Source organism: Chiloscyllium punctatum, chromosome 19 (genome assembly GCF_047496795.1).
Source record: "Chiloscyllium punctatum isolate Juve2018m chromosome 19, sChiPun1.3, whole genome shotgun sequence".
NCBI classification, from domain to species: Eukaryota; Metazoa; Chordata; class Chondrichthyes; order Orectolobiformes; family Hemiscylliidae; genus Chiloscyllium; species Chiloscyllium punctatum.
In genome coordinates, this window is record NC_092757.1 from 61,400,625 (window position 1) to 61,422,360 (window position 21,736).

Sequence of the window (21,736 nt, forward strand, 5' to 3'; positions counted from 1 at the left end):
AGACCATTAAGCTTTTGAGCTCAGAGAAGAATGATCTCAGCAAGGTTTTCTAAGGCGACCACTGTTTAAAACCCACTGCTCAAATATGAACTGTTAACAGATTTAAATTCCAGGTGTTCTGAAAACGAGTCACACTGGACTTAAAACATCAACTCTGTTTCTTTTACCACAGATGCTGTGTTTCTCCAACATTACCTGTGTTTGTTTTGGGTGCTACTTGTCATTTGTTGAGACTACAGGACATTTTCCTACACACCTTGTCACAATCTTTTACTCACTTAAAATATCCCATTTATCTACATTGTTGTCAGTATCATTCTTCTCAGGTAAACAAGATTAGACTTTGTAAGCTTTCCCTGTTGCCCTACCCTCCATCAGCAAATTGTTAAATTAGTCACTTTTACAGCTGTGCTAGCCACTGAAAAGGGAAACAGGAAGTTATTCACCTTTTCTTTGTCAAACTTAAAAATGAAATAGGTGACGCTGAAGACATTAGCCTTTAAATCTGTGTTATGTTTGGTTCCTTCACCAAACCTGTTTTCAATGGAATTATTCCATCTCAGCTCAAGCTGTCTCAATTGGAACTTCCTTTCTCTTCCATGTTCTGCTATTATAAATCTAACTTCTCTCTGTCTGTTGTTCTGCCAAGAAGCTATTGAGATATAGTTCTTTTCTGTATCCCCAGGTCTGGTTTCATTGTGTTTCCAAACTGGATAGTTGCAGGTATCCTCTTATATCCAACTTCTTGTACAAGTGTAAATTGGCTCTGGAAATGTGAGTTTCTTGTTGCCTGATTCAGAATCCTATTGCAGGGTTCAATTTCTTTAGATAAAATGATCATCCCAGTTCAGATGATTTAGTTTATTCCAAATTTATTTCTTGAATTTACTTCAATCTGTACTCAGCTGATTGATTAGATTGATTAGATTCCCTACAGCATGGAAACAGGCCCTTTGGCCCAACCAGTCCACACTGACCCTCTGAAGAGCAACCCACCCAGACCCATCCCCCTCCGACCAATGAACCCAACACTATGGGTAATCTACCATGGCCAATTCTCCTGACCTGCATATCTTTGGATTGTGGGAGGAAACCTGAGCACCTGGAGGAAACCCACGCAGACTAGCACTATTTTAGATCAATCTTGTTTTTCTCTTTCTACAACAACTTTAGTTCATGAATGTCTTGGATACTAAAGTTAGATGATAGAGGTTGAAACTTTACAGTCTGTATTTTGCCACTATCATGACAAAATAAAGGAATATTACAGTACAATGAGTGGAAGAGCCTTAATTAGATACTAAGGAGCAAATAACCTCAGAGTCAATGTATGTTCAAAAAGGAATCTAGTCCAGAGAATACACCCAATCTGTATCTCAATGTGCAGATACCTATATTGACTTAACAACACATGATAAATCACAAAACTGAATTGTTACAGGTAAATTTTGCTTCAACAGTAACTTATTTAACAGTGTAAAATTAGCTGAAATGTTTATGTTTATGCTCGATGGATATTTTGGCAAAGGACACTATTTATATTAACTTTCTACTGAAATTTAGTGAAAAATCCAGCAAAAAATATTCAACTAACTTTAGCCTAAACTAACTTCCAATTAGTAGATTAGAAAAGCAATATTTCAGATAACACGTGACAACTTCAGATACAGTTTCAAATCTGACCTGATATGTTCAGTGAGCGTTTGTGGACGTGATGAGCCCTACGTTGGATGAGGCTCAGTGCAGCTTGCGTGTATTCTGCAGACCTTATTCTAGTCCTGGTCTCTGCAGTGGGCTGATTGAAGAGGATCATTAGGTCCTTAAAGCTTGCTGATCTTCTTAGGAGTTTCTGCTTAACGCTGGAATAACAGGAAACCATTTTGTAGCAGAGTTTAAATTATATTTATAATAAGCACACTGTAAGGTTGATTCAGAATCCGAAAGGGAGGAAAAAGCATGTGAATGACTGACCTCCAGAAATGAAAATGGACCTTGCAATAAAGTTTGCAATTTGAAATGAGTTTCAGCCTGAGCTTAATTCCTGACAGATCAGACGTCAGGTGCAAAATAGTCCCAATATCAGCTCCTGCATAAACCAACAGTATCAATAAGAATTGATAAAGGGAGATTTGACGGTTAAGAAGGATGTGCTCAGTAATTGTGGTGTATTATCAATTCCAGTTTTGCTCAATCTCTCTAATAGCACCAATAAATCAAGCAATCCATATCCTCCAGTTCTTCTCTTGTTCAGCTCAGTTGGACTACTGTCATTTGGTCCCACTTGTTATATACCAGAAGACAACTGCTTTTAAGCAGAGTCCTCGCTTTTCATTTAACAGCAGTCCATAAAACTCACACTGATTACTAGCTCTGCATATTTATATACTTTCTAAACATCCTGTCCAAAGTGTTATTACACAACTCGACACCAGATGGGACTTGAACACAGGCCTCCTGGCTCAAAGGTAGGGACACTACACTGCATCACGAGAAACCTCCACTCAAACTCTATATTAATACAAGAACTTTATACCCAATTAATCCAAAATTACTATATTCATCACCTTTTCCCTCTTTCCCTTAGATCTCAGGCATTTTTCAGATCATATTAGATCATAATACCTCCTCATTTTTTCTGATGAAATAAACCAGGATGTTATAAAAACAGTAAACACAAGCAAAACAAAATAGATACCATTACAACAATTTATATTTTCTTTTCTCATACATATTAAAGTTGCATACATCCACTGCCCTGTATATCCAAAGTTTCTTAAATCTTACTCCTTTCTTCATAAAGCAATCAGATAGATGACTATTGCTATACACTCATAGGAGAGTTTTCGGTTTTGCAACATTTGTTTAAAAACTGCATTATCAATCCCCAGTCTTTTCCATTCATATATTCTGCTGAGTGCACATTCTCTCATAGTGGCTCTTTATCATCACAACACCCGATGGATATTGCTGATGAATTCTTTTTCAGAAGTTTATTCAATATTTTGCTAAGAAAAAGTGCCACACTGCAGTTCTGAAAAATAATTCCAAGACCTGAAACATTAACTCTGATTTCTCTCCACTGATGCTGCCAAACCTGCTGAGAGTTTCCAGCAAATATTGTTTTTCTTTCTGATTTCCAGCATCTGCTGTTTTTTGGTTGTTTTGGTTAGTTTTCAATACTTACTAAGATCCTTTCTTCCTTGGGCCTATCCATTCTTTAAGTCCCTCTTTCTTATCATAAACCATGGCTGTTTTTTTAAGGGCCTGAATGATATGATCTATGTGAGAAATGTGGTAAAATTTTGAGAAGGCCAGTGAGGCCGATTTTGAAGTCCACAATAATTAGCTGCATCTTTTAACTCAAGTTTCAGGCATCGATGAGAGATTCTGAGTCAGCGTCTGTGAGTTTTTAAGTGCCCTATTAATGCTCACTTCATTAGTATGCAGCTTCCTACCCTACCACCCAGCACTATGATTGGATGGTGAGAATTCTTGACATGAACGCCAGAGCGGGTACCTGGTGACTTCAGTAGGTTACTACCTTCATGTTGGTCACTGCCCAGCAGAATCCCAAGACACGATTCATGGGCACCAGCTCCCTGCACTTCTCATCCATGAGCTGTGGTATCTGATAATTGCCAATGCTTCAGGAGCTTCATGGATCCACCTACAGGATTCTTAGTAAGTGCAGATTTACTGTGCAGCATGCACCAGCAGCTAACATTGAAAGGCTGAAAGGACACTTTGCGTGCAGGGACAGGCACCCAGCTCAATGACTGGACCAAACTATATTGCAGGATGCTCACTTGCTGTCTTAGCACTAACTCATTTAGCTCCTATTTGGATGCTCCCAGCTTCCATGCCTTGGCTGGCTTTGCCATCGGCACATCATGACCAAGTAACTTGCCTTGCTGATCAGCAGTCGACAGTCAAAGGGGGTCTACATCTGCACCATGTGCTAACAACTCACGAGGGCAAACACACTACATGTGCAGCAAGCAGACAGCCTTGTCTTAAAGTCTTAGGAAGATAGTCGTAGAGATGTACAGCATGGAAACAGACCCTTCAGTCTAACTCATCCATACCGACCAGATATCCCAACCCAATCTAGTCCCACCTGCCAACACCTGGCCCATATCCCTCTAAACCCTTCTTATTCATATACCCATCCAAATGCCTCTTAAATGTTGCAATTTTACCAGCCTCCACCACTTCTTCTGGCAGCTCATTCCATGCACGTACCATCCTCTGCGTGAAAAGGTTGCCCCTTAGTTCTCTTTTATATCGTTCCCCTCTCACCCTAAACCTATGGCCTCTAGTTCTGGACTCCCCCACACCAGGGAAAAGACCTTGTCTACTTACCCTATCCATGCCCCTCATAATTTTGTAAACCTCTACAAGGTCACCCCTCAGCCTCTGATGCTCCAGGGAAAATAGCCCCAGGCTGTTCAGCCTCTCCTTATAGCTTAAATCCTCCAACCCTGGCAACATCCTTGTAAATCTTTTCTGAACCCTTTTAGGTTTCACAGCATTTTTCCGATAGGAAGGAGACCAGAATTGCACGCAATATTCCAACAGTGGCCTAACAAACATCCTGTACAGCTGCAACATGACCTCCCAATTCCTGTACTCAATACTCTAACCAATAAAGGAAAGCATACCAAACACCGCCTTCACTATCCTATCTACCTGCAACTCCACTTTCAAGGATCTATGAACCTGCACTCCAAGGTCTCTTTGTTCAGCAACACTCCCTAGGATCTGACCATTAAGTGTGTAAGTCCTGCTAAGATTTGCTTTCCCAAAATGTAGCATCTCACATTTTTCTAAATTAAATTGCATCTGCCACTTCTCAGCCCAATGGCCCATCTGGTCCAGATCCTGTTGTAATCTGAGTTAACTTTCTTCACTGTCCATTATGCCTCCACATTTGGTGTCGTCTGCAAGCTTGCTAACTATACCTCTTATGCTCACATCCAAATTATTTATATAAATGACAAAACCCTCATCGAGTGTCCCCTCGGTCTGGGATCCTTGAGCAGAAAGTCCAGGGTAACCTCCCATTCCAGTCCAATGGATGGGCTATAGTCACAAAGATGGTCGGGCTGTTCTCAGTCAGGAGGCCCATGCCTCTGCTGTCCAAGGAGTGGATCACAGTGAGTCTTGTGACTTTGTAGCAGCCAGTCCAGGAGTAGAGCGAATGCAGTCAGGGAGATCTGGAGCCTTCAGTCAGGGACTGGGGCTCTTCTCGCTTGGGACTATCTGGTTAAGTTGCTTAAGTGGCTGGGCCATAGTCAGTCCATTGGAGCCGACCACAAACACTAAAGGGAAAGGGGTTTGGGGGCACAAAGCAGGCCATTGACAAAGGAACAAGACTCAGGAACCAACATGGATGGGAGCAAGGTAATGCAGGAGGGAGTGGTTTGTCCATGCCAAGAGCACTCTGGCATGGTCACCTCAAATGCCAGGGGCTGAGGGAGAAATGTGTGAGGAATGTGCTGGAAATCAAAACTGAGCAATGGGAAAGAGAATAGCCATGACCATACCTGGGGTATTTGTCTTGACCATTGAGGAAGGAGACTGAAAGAGCCAATGATGCAAGGCCCTTTAAAGGGCAAGAACATTATACACAGACTCACCCACAGTGTAGTGATGCAGAGCTGCAACTAGACTTTGAGTAACTCCAGGCGCCTTCAGTTCATTGAAGGTACCTAACTCATTACTGCCCCAAACCACATGCAATGTCATTGCCACCGACTGATGGCACCACAACACAGACGCTAGGCTACTCATGTAAATACCAGTCAGACATGGTGTATAACAGACACAAATCTGTCTGTACAAACCTAACAGCTCAGTTTTCAAATGGTGGAGGAGCAATATTTTATTTAAAGGCCACAAACATATTGAATGGTGGAGCAAGCTTGAATGGCCAGATGATCTACTCTTGTTTTTTCTGATTTATTATGTTTAAAGCCAATGGTCCAAGTTACTGTGCGGTTCAGGAATGAATATCTCACTTGTTAACTTGCTTACTAACCTGCCCATGTTTGACTCATGACAATGTAGAACCTTATTGTGTTTAACATAGCTAAAATCTGACTCAAGAATACAGGTAGTTTACTGTTAGATCCTGGGTAAACTGGGAAGCCTGGAATTGTAGTTTTGAGCATACTAGTCAATATAATATCAGAGGAACCCAGCAAAAATGGTGAAAATAGCACTTTTTTACAGTCTCCAAGGGACTTTTGACAATTTTCTCCCAAAATTACTACAAGAGATTAAAATAGATCATGTGGATATTTGCCTTGAGTTCATTGTATGAGATTAAATGTAATTATTGATCAAGAAGAGTTAATCAAAGACTAACTGTTTGTTGTAGACAATGTTATATGTCTGTGAATGTTATGTTTAAAAATAATGCCAGCAAGTACAACCTAGTTTGTGATATTTGTTTGTTTGTTATTTGAAAGCTATTCCTACACTTGCAAGAAAGAAAAGGTTCCTGACTGACTTGTATGTAAGTAATTGGAGAATATTATTGATTTCGAATGAGGTAATTTCATTGTACAAGAAGTGCCGAAACCTATAACAACTTCTACCTTCCCCCACTCCCACAAACCTTTCTTCAGGTTCTTCTCCTACCCTCTGTGAAATATACTGTACATAGTACACCTCTTTCCATACCCTCAGTTTTTCATCTGTTATGCGTGAGTGAGCTAAAATGTGTAGGTTATATCTTGGAAGACAGTTGCACTCCAGTCCTAATCAGCAATGCAGCAATTGATGCTGTTTTGGATTTTAACCCAACAGAATTCTGCTTCCATGACACAAGAGCACCAGTATTCTCTACGATCCAAAACCATGTATAAAAGCCCCTTCCATAAGCTTTTCCATCAAAGTTAATTTTACCAAAGGCTGATCCTCCTTAGATTTTGGCAGAGGAGATGCCATGAACATAGACATTGTCAGCTTTAATCCCCTCTGCTCTCTTACCCCTTCATTTTGTTATGTCCCCCGTCTTACATTTCTTCCTCATTCCCTGCATTCTTTAAGCAGTTCTTTGCCACTATGAAAACACAGCCTGTTGAGAGTTAAACCCAGCTCAGTTCTGATGCCTCAGTTTATGCTTGAAAATACTAAACTCTATAAATGCTGTAAAATGGAACAACAGCCCAGAGCTCTTCCAACATTCTAAAATGCATATCATGTGCCTCTTTACTTACAGAGCAAGGAGCTGTTACCAGCCCCAGTTTCCAGGTTTTGGGGACAGTGCAACGGAGTTTGTCTCTGTCTCACTCTCCTTTGTTTCTTGGTGAGAATTTGATCATTTCAGTGCAATACAATTAGGAAAATGTTAAATAGATATTTATCTAGTCAGAATACATTTCATATTATAATGAAGATAATAGGGAAACATTTAAATTGGTTGCTTAAGATAACATCAATCATTCTTTTGTAATATTCCTTCCTAGACAGTGCCTCCAAACATTAACGTGCACAAACAACATTCTGGAAATATCAACTGAATAAGTTTTCTTTGTAACTCATCAGTGTTGCTATAAACAGTGAACAATTAGAAAACACTAAGTCAGGATTAATTATCTTGACTCAAGGCCAATATACCATAGGCAATAGATAAATTACACTGGTCCAAGTCAGAATATTTGCTGAGCAGGGCCAGCTAAAGTGAAAGGAGGTTCACTAGGTTGATTTCGGGGATGCAAGGGCTGTCATACAAGGAACAGTTGAATAAGGGGGAATCTGATTGAGCAATGTAAAATGCTATAGGGGATTGATGAGGTAGCCATTGAACAGACATTCCCCTTTGTAAGACAGTCTTGGACATGAGGTCAAAGATACAGAGTGAGAGGAGGTAGGTTCAAAACTGAGATGAGGAGAAGCTCTCTCTCTCAGGGGGTTGTGAATCTGTGAAACTCACTGCCCCAGAGTGCAGTGGAGTCAGAATCAATCAACAAGTTTAAGAAAGAAATAGATATGTTTCTGATGAAAAATGGGGTAAAGGGCAATGGGGAACAGGCAGGAAAGTGGAGTTGAAGCTCAGCCAAGATCATGTTAAATGGTGGAGTGGGCTTGAAAAGCTGCATTGTCTGATTCCTACACTCCTGTGTATGTTTTCTAGGAAGTAATAGCATTTACACTGAAGGAACCATTTTGATTTTGCTTGTACCAGATTTGTACATACCTTTGGAAAACGTGAATCTGTAAAATCTTTAACTATGCAGCATTCCCTAAAGCCAAATATGGACACATTTAAAACTGATTCATGGCATGTTTGTGAAGACATCAAATTAATTTTAGAGAGCAACATTGATGAAGGTACATGGATGGGATAGGTTGATATGAATATGGACCAAATACAGGGAAATGGGATTAGTTTAAATTGTGAGAACTGGGTGGCATGGGCAAGTTGGGCCAAAGGGCTTGTTTTCATGCTGTGGACTGTTATGACTCTGACACTCTAAGGCAAGAATTCACTGATATAAATATGTAAAGGCCATTAAATATCGCTCCATTACACCAGTTTTTTTCTATATTACTGTCAATTTGCCTCTAAGACAAATGGGAAGACAATGCATGTACACAGTTATGGTGCTAGCCAGGGCTAGAATCATTAGTGCACATGTACGGAGTGTGTCACACTATTTAAGTTAAAAGTCACACACCACCAGGTTATAGTCCAACAGGTTTAATTGGAAGCACACTAGCTTTCGGGGTGCTGCTCCTTCATCAGGTGATTGTGAAGGTTAAGATTGTAAGACACAGAAGGTGTAGCAAAAGTTTACAGTGTGATGTAACTGAAATTATATATTGAAGCTTATTGGATGATACCCTTCAATATTTTCAATATAGAATTTCAGTTACATCACACTGTAAACTTTTGCAATAAATTCTGTGTCTTATGGTCTTATACTCCACAACCACCTGATGAAAGAGCAGTGCTCTGAAAGCGAGTGCTTCCAAATAAACCTATCGGACTATAACCTGGTGTTGTGAGACTTTTAACTTTGTACAATCCAGTCCAACACTGGCTTCTCCAAATCATGACACTAATTAAGGTCAGTCATTTTGAAGCACTAACTCAGTTTCCTCCATCCATCAAATGAACACCCTCCGTCACCTCCCAAAGATAAGCATGAACTGCAAGACCTTCCCACTCTTTAAAATGGATCATCAACCACTTACAAGCTAACTGTTTATCCATTCCTACTTTTACTGAGACTGGAGAAATGTTTAGTGCTGTCCAGAGTTGTCGAAAGCTACTAAACTTTCCAAAGACTGGCACTGTATGTGCTGGTCCTGATTTGTGCAGAGTTGGATGCAGTGGCATGTATCCACAAAAGCATGCCAGGAAGATTGAGCAGGGCAAGTTTCTGGGAGAGAGGGAAAGAGAAAAGGAGAAGGATTCCCAGCAGGAGGCCATATCCACCTAGTGTGCGCAGGGAACAATCCTCCCACTGACATCTCAGTGAGGAACAGTGGGCTGGACATACTGACACAAAGCATGGGGGGTCATGGGGGTGTGGAGCAAAGAGTATCCCCTGCCAGGAACCAGTGCAACTCTATTGAGACTGCTCCAGGTCATCCCCAGTGTGATTAAAGGAGACTACTCGGTCAACAGGACTTCCAGGGCTGATTGTCCTACTTCTCATCAATTTTTTTAAATTTCAAAAATATACTTTATTCCTAACAATATCGTATCTATACATACATTGTCCCTAAAACAGTTTGGTTCTGTACAGTAGCATATGAAATAACAAACAAACATTTGAGTTTGACTCTATCCAGTGTTATGGACCTGGCTGAACCACTCAAAACATTCTTAAGCAGGCAGCCCAGATCATAACTTTGCAATTTGTTTTGGTAAGTGTACAGTGACAATTACCTGGACTAAATTAGCGAGGTTGACTACCAGGTTTAAAACAGACAAAAAATTAATTCACAAAGTTACACAATGAAACATGAAGAATAGAATAAAGAACCTACAGAACTCAAATCTCTCCAAACTAGACTTAAGTATGCCGTTCCGAATGTACCCAACAGTCCAATTAAGCAAACTCCCTTTAAAACACAGCACAGAAAAGGCCAGATACTTACAGGTTGATGTTTGAAGGGCAGAAGAGTTTCCACACAGCTCACTCTTGAACTCCCAGCCAGTTCTAGACTGAATTAAACTGCTCAGCTAGACAGCTGACCACTTCCCTTTCATTCCATAGGTCACTTTAGATTACATTCCCAATAATGCGGAAACAGGCCCTTCAGCCCAAACCAACCCTCCAAAGAGTAACCCACCTAGACCTGTTTCCCTCTGACTATTGCACCTAGCACTATGGGCAATTTAACATGGCCAATTCATCTGGCCTGCGGGAGGGGACCAGAGTATCTGGAGGAATCCCACACAGACACAAGGAGAATGTGTAAAGTCCGCACAGACAGTTGCCAGAGGCTGGAATTGAACCTGGGACCCTAGTGCTGTGAGGCAGCAGTACTAACCACTGAGCCACCGTGCCACCCACTTCGAAAGCATGACCACTTTGGCCTGAAGTCTCACCTGTTTACATATAAACAAAAGGCCTTTCAAAATCCTTTTCATCTCTGTACCAAACCAGAATGTTCGGAGCCCGGCCTAGTTTATTGCCCCTCAGAAAAAAAATCAAGGGCAGAGTATTCTTGAGCCAAGGAACAGTTTTTAGAAAAAAAAGGGACTAGCTTTGTGATGCCAGCAAATAATCCAAATGCATCTCTTACTTGTACAAGATAATATTTACATAGATTTGAGGCATCGGGAGGGTCTGCTAACTGAATGGACCCCCAATGTGCCCTTCCAAAGGAAGTCTGGACAGAGATGCAGAGGTTTTTGTTTAGGTTTGTCCCAAGCAGCTCCATGACACTGGGTCCTGTGCTCCACGGTTTGTTCCCCAGGACGTACACTGAGACCAACATCAGGGGCACTTCAAGTGCCATCAACTCTATGTTCCATCTGAAACTTGTTGCTCATCCAGAGAAAGATGTTGACCTTGACCGAGTGTTGCAGACTGGCACATTCCAAGGTCCAGGACTACGTGCTGAGGGATAGATGAAAGCTTAGGGCAGCTTCCGCAAAGGCACAGTGGGGAAAGGCAACCGTCTTTCTCTTGAAGTTAAATGGGGATCCGTTCAGTTATTGGACCTGCCTCCTATCAATCAACCAGATGCCAGCAGCTATCCAGTACTACTGCAGGTGGTTGTGAACCTGTTATTCTGGTAATGAGTCTCAGAAGACATCACCTGAGAGTGGGTTACTGGTATCCCAGGTCTTTTTAGAACATTTTTTTATTCAATATGTCATGAAATATTTATAGCGTCCAACTTAGCATGGGTGTATCTTCAGAGGCTCTCCATCATTTGATGTCCGACATCACCAAAGACATGGTTTACTATTTATTTATTTGTATATTAACCCTTTACTATGCAGTGGTCTCACAGGAGCTCTGAAGGAGAAATAGCCACACAGTCCCAGAACTCAGGTAAACAGGGACAGGCTCACTAGGACATGGCAGTGGAGGGTGGGCAGTAAAAATGGATATTGATGTTAGGGATAAAGAGTTGCTGTCCTGTTGGATTGGCTGTCAATGGGCCCCTCTTTTGGGCACAAAGTGCCTGAGCAGGAGGGACAACCTCGTGGGTCACTGGCAGACTAGTCAAGAATTAATTGGTGCAGTTGGTCCAGATGGCACCGACTCTTTCTGCAGCCACTGCCCTTTGAATCCTATACATGACCCTGAATTAGCCTGAATTGACCCCTAGCTGAAGTTCTGCTTTTGAGTCAGCCTGCCCTGGAATGAATTGAGGGGAGCTGTAAGGGTAATCCTGCTCTATCCCTCTTACTTGCCTCCCCCTTTACATGGCACTACCACCAACCTCAGAACCAGTCAACTTGCTCCTGCAGCAGCATTAAATACTCCTCACTGTCTCAGACATCGCCACTTTATAGGGAATTGCTTACTGAACTCTGACATCTGCTGCTGCTACAACTCCAGCCCCAGAGCAAGGCAAGGTCAGCACTGACAACATCTGTGAAAGTGACTGTGATTGTTGTTACAGATTTTGATCTTAAAACTGATTTGCAGATTTAATATCTGAAAGCTTCACGGACTTAAGATGTTTTCCATTAGACCATAAGACATAGGAGCAAAAATCAGGCCATTCAGGCCATCGAGTCTGTTTCACCATTCAATCATGGCTGATAGGTTTTTTAACACTATTTTCCTGCTTTCACCTGTAAACTTTGATCCCCTTGGCAATCAAGAACCTATCTATCTCTGTCTTAAATATACGCAATGACCTGGCCTCCACAGCTTGCTGTGGCAATGAACTACACAGATTCACCACTCTCTGGAGAAAGAAGTTTCTCCTTTTTTTTTATATAGGGTCTTTCCTTTCCTCTGCCCTCAGGTCCTTGTCTCTCCTACCAATGGAAACATCTTCCCAACATGCATTCTGTCCAGGCCATTCAGTATTTGGAAAGTTTAAATCAAATCCCCCCTCATCCTTCTAAACTCCAATGAATATAGACCCAGAGTCCTCAAGCGTTCCTCATATGTTAACCCTTCCATTCCTGGGATCATTCTCGCGAACCTCCTCTGGACCTTCTCCAGGGACAATACATCCTTCCTGAGGTATGGGCTCAAAATTGCCCAAAATACTCTAAATGTGGTCTGAACAGACCCTTATAATGCCTCAGAAGCACATCTTTGCTTTTGTGCTCTAGTCCTCTCGAGATGAATGATGAGATTGTATTTGCCTTCCTAAGTATCAACTCAACCTGCAAGTTTACCTTAAGAGAAACCTGGAAGAGGAGTCCCAAGACCCTTTGCACTTCCAATTTCTGAATTTTCTCCCCATTTAGTAAGTAGTCATGCTTCAATTCTTCCTACCAAAGTGCATGACCTCACACTTTCCCATATTATATTCCATCTCCCACTTCTTTGCCCACTCTTCTGACTTGCCTAAATCCTTCTGCAGCTTCCCAGCCTCCTCAATACTACCTGCCCCTCCATCTAACTTTGTATCATCTGCAATCTTAGCCAGAATGCCCTCAGTTCCTTCATTCAGATCATTAATATATAAAGTGAAATGTTGTGGTCCCAAGACTGACCCTTGTGGAGCACCACTGGTCACTCACTTCCATCCTGAATAGGACCCTTTTATCCTCACTCTCTGCCTTCTGCCAGATAGCCATGCTTCTATCCATGCTAGCATCTTGCCTCTAACACCATGGGCCCTTGTCTTACTCAGCAACCTCCTGTGTGGCATCTTATTAAAGGCCTTCTGGAAGGCCAGATTAATAACATCCATTGGCTCTCCTTGATCTAAACTACTCATCACCTCCTCAAACAATTCTAACAGATTTGTCAGGCATGACCTCTCCTTGATGAAACCATGCTGACTTTATTCAATTTTACCATACATGTCCAAGTATTCAGACATCTCATCCCTCAAAATAGACTCCAAGGCTTACTATCAACTGAAATGAGGCTAATCAGCCTATAATTTCCCATCTTTTGCCTTGCTCCCTTCTTAGACAGGGGTGCTAGGTTAGGGTGGGGGGGGTGGGGCAGCGGGTAAGGAGGGGGAGGTGGTTATGTTAGTGATTTTCCAGTCCTCTGGGAGTGCAGAACTAGAGGGCATAGGTTTAGGGTGAGAGGGGAAAGATGTAAAAGGGACCTAAGGGGTAATGTTTTCACACAGAGGGTGGTGCGTGTATGGAATGAGCCGCTGGAGGAAGTGGTGAAGGCTGGTACGATTACAACATTTAAAAGGCATCTGGATGGGTATATGAAAAGGAAGGGTTTAGAGGGATATGGACCCAGTGCTGGCAAATGGGACTAGATTTGGTTAGGATATTTGGTCGGCACAGACGAGTTGTACTGCGGGGTCTGTTTCTGTGCTATACATCTCTCTGACTCTATGACCCTCCCTGACTCCAAAGATACCTAAAAGATCACTACTCCAGCCTCCACTATCTCTTCAGCTATCTCCTTCAGAATTCTTGGGTGTAGCCCATCTGGTCCAGCTGATTTAACCACTTTCAGCTCTTTCAGTTTCTCTAGCACCTTCTCCTTGGTGATGGCCACAGTACTCATCTCTGCCCCTCGACTCTCTTGAATTCTTGGGATATTACTCGTATCTTCCATAGTGAAGAATGACACAAAGTATTAATTCAGTTCCTCAGCCATTTTCTTTTCCTGCTACTTTCTTTCCATTGTCATTTTCAATGGCCCAATGTCCACTTTTACCACTCTTTTGCACTTTATATATTGAAAGAAACTCTTGCAATCTTTCCTAATATTACCAGCTAGCTTACCCTTATTTCTCCCTCCTTATTTCTTTCTTTGTTGCCCTCTGTTGGTCTTTGTAAGCTTCCCAATCCTCTAGCTTCCCACCGCCCTTTGCCACATTATATGCTTTCTCTTTTGCTTTTATGCTGACCCTGACTTCCCTGGTCAGCCATGATTGCCTCATCCTTCCCGTACTATGCTCCTTTTTCCTCAGGATGAATTTTTGCTGTGTCTCTCGAATTACTCCCAGAAACTCCTACATTGCTGTACCACTGAGTTTCCTGTCGGCTCCTCTCCCAGTCATTTCTCGTCAGCTCCTCACTCATGCCTCTATAGTTGCCTTGATTCAAAAGGGACCAAAGTATTTGTCATTACAATGTCCGCAGGGATCACCTGATCCACAGAGCATAAATCAGATGTAGGCCATTCAGCCCCTTGAGCCTGTTCCTCCATTCAATGAGACCATGGTTGATCTATAGCCTAGTTCCATATACCTGCTTTTGGCCCATATCCTTAATATCCACATAAGTGGGCCACATTTCATAAAACCAATGTAGGGCAGATTGTCTTTGATCTAAGCTGATATCATTTTCCCAAATACAATGAAAGCTATCAGCCAGGACCCCATGAACAGTGTGGAAAGGTCTTAAACTCCTATTGATTTCCACCATAATGACAATCTTCACATTGTTAGGAATGAAACCTCACCTGCAATCACTGCACATGAAAATATAACTCCAACAGACAGGAGTACAGACAAGTTGCTATTTCAGGGGTTTCATTTTGACAGAGGAGACGAATTTAAGAACATAGAATACAACGCAGACTGAGGAGGTTCTTTCTCATCAAGAAACGAAGGACTCAGTTTGGCAGCACTGACTAGAAAAAAGCATTAGAGAACTGAGAACTGAAAAGATGAGTGTAAAACTGGATATTGCTGATGATCCTAAGCTAATTAACCAGTTAGTTCACGATCATCATCTCTAACAAACCAGTTGGATCCCTTCCAGGCTGAAGCAGGTAACATTTTCAATCTCTCATATTTTCAGGGAGTGATCAAGAGAATTTGATGTCTTTCTGTGATGTAGGATGCCATTAAGTTTACATGTATCCACTTTGTGGAAATTATACTGAAACCATAAGAGAGTGCAATCCATATTCAAAGCAATGTGAGCAAAGTGTGACTATGAGAAAACAGTGGCCTCCAAATAAAAAGAATGCAGTATTTGCTAGTGGCATATTAATAGAAAAATAGGGCTGTTTGGTAAAGTCCTTACCTCTGAGCCAGAAGACCTCATTTCAAGTCTCATCTTCTCCAGAAGCATATAATAACGTCTCTTTATGGGTGAGCTAGATATATCTATAAATAGTAAAAAGGTTGTCGACTGAGGACTTGGGCTAATTAGTAATCAAAAAAGACATGCAATTGACGCAGAACTTGGTCACTTTGTAAACTATGAAGTGGATAGTGAGAGGACGTGGACATTCTGGTGGTACAGTCACTATACTTGAGCAAGAATGTGAAGGTATTGAGGGCAATGAAGAGAAAATTTATAGGAATGGTTCTTAGATTGAGAGATTCAATATGTTACAATTACATGCAGTCACACATTGGATCTTTTAAATATGGAGAGCCTTTAACTGAAACAAGGACACAGAATTAAATTAAATAAAATTTTAAAAGAAACTGCCAGCATACATTGGTTCACTCTGCACTCAGTCGGGGATTGTCACACTGGATTCACAGGTCACCCCGTCTGAGACAATAAATCACTGAATTTAGAAAGAGCTTCATTTCCACCTAAACACAAATTAAGATTCACAGCATGAAATCATGGAAGAGTGCACCAGGTTGAAGTGAATTGCTTGTAAAAAGGAGCCAATTTATTTCTGGTGACCATGCAGTGAATCAAAACGACCATTTGAAATATAGAATGGATTTTTGAATTTCCGATGACAATTACAATGAAGTCATGTGGCCAACGTTGAGTTTGTTTGAGTGGTAGAATGTATGAGTAGCAGTGAAGAAAAGCTGTTCACTGTCTCTATTCCTCTTGATGTCATAATAATGTAAACTATGGAATGCTGATCTCAAATTCCTTTGTCCAATTTAATACCTGATACTTTCATGGACTGAAATGGGTTTAAAAAGGGATCAAAATGACTGACCTAAAATAGTCACCTGACCCACACAGTTTGACTAAATTTCAGGAAAGCAACCGTCAAAACCCAATCTGTGCTGAAATTAACATTTTACCAAAGGCAATGAAACTAGTCAGCACCTCCCTTGGGAGGCATGCAAAGAACCTTCTTTACTATTTTAATTTACAGCATTATGGAAGATAGACTGACAATAGCATGTTAAAGATAGACATCGCCTCAATTATTACCTTTGAAAGTATTACTTGTGCAGACGCTGAATATACTGCCAGCTGTTTTTATTTGGCAGAGCAATGGTGATAGAATATAGATGCAGATCTGAACACAGATTCTCTCTCTTTGTCCCTGAAAAAGACAAATGACTTTACGTCATGATGCAGGCTTTTGTCTCCAGCAGAGTATTTGTACCAGTGTATTTGTAACTATATTGAAATGGGTCACTTGTGCAGATGACAGGGCTATTGAACCAAAAACAACAAGTTTTTGTCGTGCAAAAATCACATGTCTCAGCTTTTTTTTGTAATTCATCTATTTCCAGAGAGTATCTTTTCTATGGTCGGGTTATTGCAGTCTGCAAGACTTCTCTGTCAGTCTATTTTGAGATGATCAAAGATGTACTGGTGGCCATCTTGTCATACATGAAGAGTGTCCTTCTTAAATAAATTTCTCAGCAGAGATACCTATTCTCTGAAGTTGCAACTATATGATGAGAGGAAGTTGAAAAATCTGAGGCAATGTCACTCATCCTTTTTATCCTGCGGGTTTGGCATTTGCTTAATAGCCTTTTGTTTGGATCAGAATGACTCAATGGGCAAAGTAAATGGACTGAAGAAAGATGGTCCGGTTGACGTTGACCTGGCACTTCATGTTGGTAAATGCCAATCCATAGCATTGTGCTGCCACCAGGAGCTGAAAGTGTTGGTTTGATGCACCTTGCTGACTGTAGCATCAGCTCTGGTTATACTAGAGGCACACAATTGTTATTGGCCTGTCACAATGAATTAAACTGCTGTCCTTCTTCAGATAATGCATCAATGGTATGGATCTTTACTTGCCCAGAAGTCAGTGTAGAGGTGATTACCAATTTCCTGAGCCTCTCTGAGAGTTCTTCTTCAGAGAAATCAGACTTATGCTTTTTGGTGTGGCATCTTGTGACAAACAGCTCAATTGACTTTTGAGGTTTCTGTATGAGAGTTGGATTCCAGTATTCCTGAGGTTCATTCTTACTTTCAGGTGTTCTTCAAATGGTCTGGATATTCCCCACACAGATTGATGACTTAATGCTGTAAAGCTCCTCCTTGCTTATTTAGACCTGTGATAAGATGTTCAAAGATCTCTTCTCAGCAGCATCTATTACTTGATCTACAAAATCAAGCTGCACATGTTGCTTGAATAGCTGTAATTCAATGAAGAAACCATTGTCTGCCCAACCCATAATGAACTATTTGTCTTCCATTTATCCTCAGAGGTCTGTTGCATTTTTAAAATTTGAAGTAGAGTGCAGAGCATGCTTGCTTTGTTTGTGGCTCTATCCTTTTTGCTTATTTCTTTTGCTTTTGTTTTTCTTTATTCTACATGAATGCTGTCCCTTTATTGGATTTTGATAACTTTAGAATTCTCCCTTCAACATATGCATGCCCATGGTAGCAATCCGATGAATTTGTGCCAAATAAGAAATAATGAAATCACAGACTTCCCTCTACTTTTATGCCAAATTGAAGAGACAAAATGGCCGTACCAGCTAACCATTGCATGAAGGTAAAGCCCCTTAATCTGGAAAACCACTTTTTAGTGTTTTAGAAAACCATGTTTTCAATCAGAAAGACTCTGTATTTAAACTGTAAGAAGCCTTTGATTGCAGTTCTTTTATACTGCAAAGCAGCCTGATGAGAGGGTCAGGAATTCTAACCTATGTTTTAAGCAGCAAAACTTATAGCTGTTCAATTTTCAGATCTATACTCACAGAAATTGGTGCTGTTGGTTTTCTGAATGCTTTTCAGTTTAGGGATATCCTTTAGCTAATCTTCAATGAGGTTTCCAAGTATCTATCACTGAAAACGTGAATCATTTTATAACTGGCCATTGATGCTTCCTACAGTACTCTCGCTATAATCTAGTGATACCATTGTGATCAAGCTTTTGCCTCCAACTAGATGTCTGTACCTAGTGAAGCAATGCTTATGTTAATTCCTGTAATGTAAGAAATATAGCTGGGAACAGAGTGTGAAAAAATGTAATAGATATTTATTAGAGCTCTTAGTATGTACATATATTACAGATACAGGCATTTCAGTGTGTAAGAGTAAGCTATGCAGTTACAATCAGGTGGAATGTCTATACGAGATGGTTTTTTGGAGCAGCTTGTGGTAGAACCCACTCGGGGGTAGGCAATTCTGGATTTAGTGTTGTACAATGAGGCAAACTTGATAAAGGAGCTTAAGGTGAAGGAACCTTCAAGAGGCAGTAATCATAATATGATTGAATTTACTCTGCAATTTGAGAGGGAGAAGATGGAATCAGAGGTAACAGTATTACAACTGAATAAAGACAGCTACAGAGGCATGAGGGAAGAGCTGGGTAGAATGGACTAGGAGAGGAGCCTAGCAGGAAAGACAGTGGAACAGCAATGACAGGAGATTCTGGGAGTAATTCAGGAGACACAGCAGAGACTCATCCCAAGGAAAATGAAGCATGGTACAGGAAGGATGGCTGACTAGGGAAGTCAGGGTCAGCATGAAAGCAAAAGAGAAAGCGTTTAATGGATTGGGAAGTTTACAAAGACCAACAGAGGACAACAAACAAAGAAATAAGAAGGGAGAAGATTAAATATGAGAGTAAGTTAGCCAGTAATATAATGGAAAACTGTAAGAGTTTCTTTAGATATACAGAGGAATCTCGATTATCCGAACGAGATGAGTGGGCAGTATTTGGTTTGGATAATTGATTGTTCAGATAACTGATTCAATGCCTCTTCGCTGGGAATTGGAGTTTCAGGAGTTTCAGAAGTTTCCTTTTCCCTCGCTCTGCCTGCCTTGCTCCCTCTGTCTGTCTCAGCGTTTATTTCTGAGCAGACACACACTTGTATGTAAGGGACTGGCAGCATTGCTGAAGCCTCCCACCCTACTAGTTCAATGGGATTGACACAGTGAGCACTTGCTAAGTCCGCTTCCCATTCAGGAGACTAGACAGCTGCATGGGCCTGGCCCCCCCCCCCACCCGCGTCTGTCCCCATTCCACCCCCGCCCCGTCCACACCCATCCCCGTCACCCGTCTGTCTCTGTCCCGCCCCCCATCCTCTTTCTGCCACTGCCCCCAGTCCACTCATCGTCTGACCCCTGTCTGCACCCCCGCACCCCCCTGTCCAACCCAGCCATCCCACACACCCGCTAGAGTCAGGGAAGGTCCCAAAGGACTGGAAAATCACTAATGTGACACCCTTGTTTTAAAAAGGGAGTGAGGCAAAAGATGGAAAATTACAGACCAATTAGCCTAATCTCGGTCATTGTTAAGATCCTGGAATCCACTTTGAGGAATGACATTTTTGAATACTTTGATGCGCTTGGTAAAATAGGACAAAGTCAGCATGTTTTCATCTAGATGAGGTCATGCCTGACAAATTTGGTAGAAGGAAATAACAAACAGATTAGACCAAGAAGAGCCAATTGAGGTTATTTACCTGGACTTCAAGCAAGCCTTTGACAAGATGTGGCACAGGAGGCTGCTGAGTAAAATAAAGACTCATGGTGTTCAAGGGAAGGTGCTAGCATGGATAGAAGCTTGGCTGTCTGGCAAAAAGCAGAGAGTGGGGATAAAAAAGTCTTTTTCAGGATCACAGCCGGTGGCAAGGGGTGTTACGCAAGGCTCAGTGTTAGGACCACAACTTTTCACTTTATACATTAATGATCTGGATAAAGGAACCGAGGGCATTCTGGCTAAGTTTGCAGAGGATACAAAGATAGGTAGAGGGATAGGTAGCATTGAGGAGGTGGGGAAACTGCAGAAGGATCTGGACAGTTTAGGAGAATGGGCAAAGAAGTGGCAGATGGAGTATGATGTGGTAAAGTGTGAGGTCATGCACTTTGGTAGGAAGAATAGAGGCATGAATTATTTTCTAAATGAGGAGAAAATTCAGAAGTCTGAAGTGCAAAGAGACTTGAGAGTTCTAGTACACCAGGATTCTCTCAAGGTCAACTTACAGGTTGAGTCAGTAGTTAGGAAGGCAAATGTAATTATGTCATTTATTTTGAGACAACTTGAATATAAAAGATGGGATATACTTCTGCGGCTCTATAAGGATCTAGTCAGATGATATTTAGAGAATTGTGTGCAGTTTTGGGCCCCATATCTCAGGAAGGACATGTTGGCCCGGGAGAAGGTTCAGAGGAGTTTCGCAAGAATGGTCCCAAGAATTAAAAGTGTAACATATGAGAAATGTTTGAGGACTCTGGCTCTATATGCACTGGAGTTTGGAAGGATGGTGGGGGGATGGGGTGTGGGGTGTTCGGATTGAAACTTACTGAATACTGAATGTGGATGTTGGGAAAATGTTTCCATTAGTAGGAGCGACTAGGGCCCGAGGGCACAGCCTTGGCATAAAGGGAAGACCTTTTAGAATGCAGATAGGAGCAGCTTCTTCTGTCATATAGTAGCGGATCTATGGAATTCACTGCCACAGAAGTCTGTCGAGGCCAGGTCATTGAGTATATTTAAGAAGGAATAGATAGGTTCTTGAGTATCAAGAGGATCAAGGGTTATGGGGGAGAAAGCGGGAGAGTTGGGTTGAGAAACTTGATTGAATGGCAGAACAGACTCACCGGGCTGAATGGCCTAATTTCTGCTCCTATGTCTTATGATTCTATGGTCTTATTTTTCCATCAATATCCATGTTTCAAGTGACTCCAGTTAAGCTGGAGACTGAGGCGTTTAATACCCTTCAGTCACAGGATATGAAACAGTAAGGATATCATGAGCATGTCTCTTATAAGTTACATTGTGTCTTTATTATTTTTCTCAGAGTTCACAAGCAATAAGCTTATTTTTGCCTTTGGCTCCTTAATGTTGTAATTGTTAGTCAGCTACATTTTTAATTAGAGTTATACTCTCATGCTAAAAAAGTCAAATCTTTGTTGCAACTGACCAAGGCAATGTGAAAGAAAGGAACTAGTTCACACCTTCTCACCTGGTTGTAATAAACGAATAAAGTCCCAGCAGGCTTTTAACTGCATTTAGTTGTG

The 21,736-nt window shown here is 41.5% G+C and overlaps 2 protein-coding genes across 2 annotated transcripts in view; one reads left to right on the forward strand and one right to left on the reverse strand.

Moving 5' to 3' along the window:
* The window catches only part of LOC140491402 (uncharacterized), a 272,700-nt gene that overhangs the window by 143,348 nt on the left and 107,616 nt on the right, over positions 1–21,736 (forward strand). The gene's annotated exons all lie outside the window — the stretch shown is intronic.
* The window catches only part of LOC140491195 (myeloperoxidase-like), a 121,347-nt gene that overhangs the window by 86,511 nt on the left and 13,100 nt on the right, over positions 1–21,736 (reverse strand). The window contains exon 4 of the mRNA XM_072589174.1: positions 1,684–1,859. Coding sequence (XP_072445275.1) covers positions 1,684–1,859 — 176 coding nt within the window. The remainder of the gene's footprint in view (positions 1–1,683; positions 1,860–21,736) is intronic.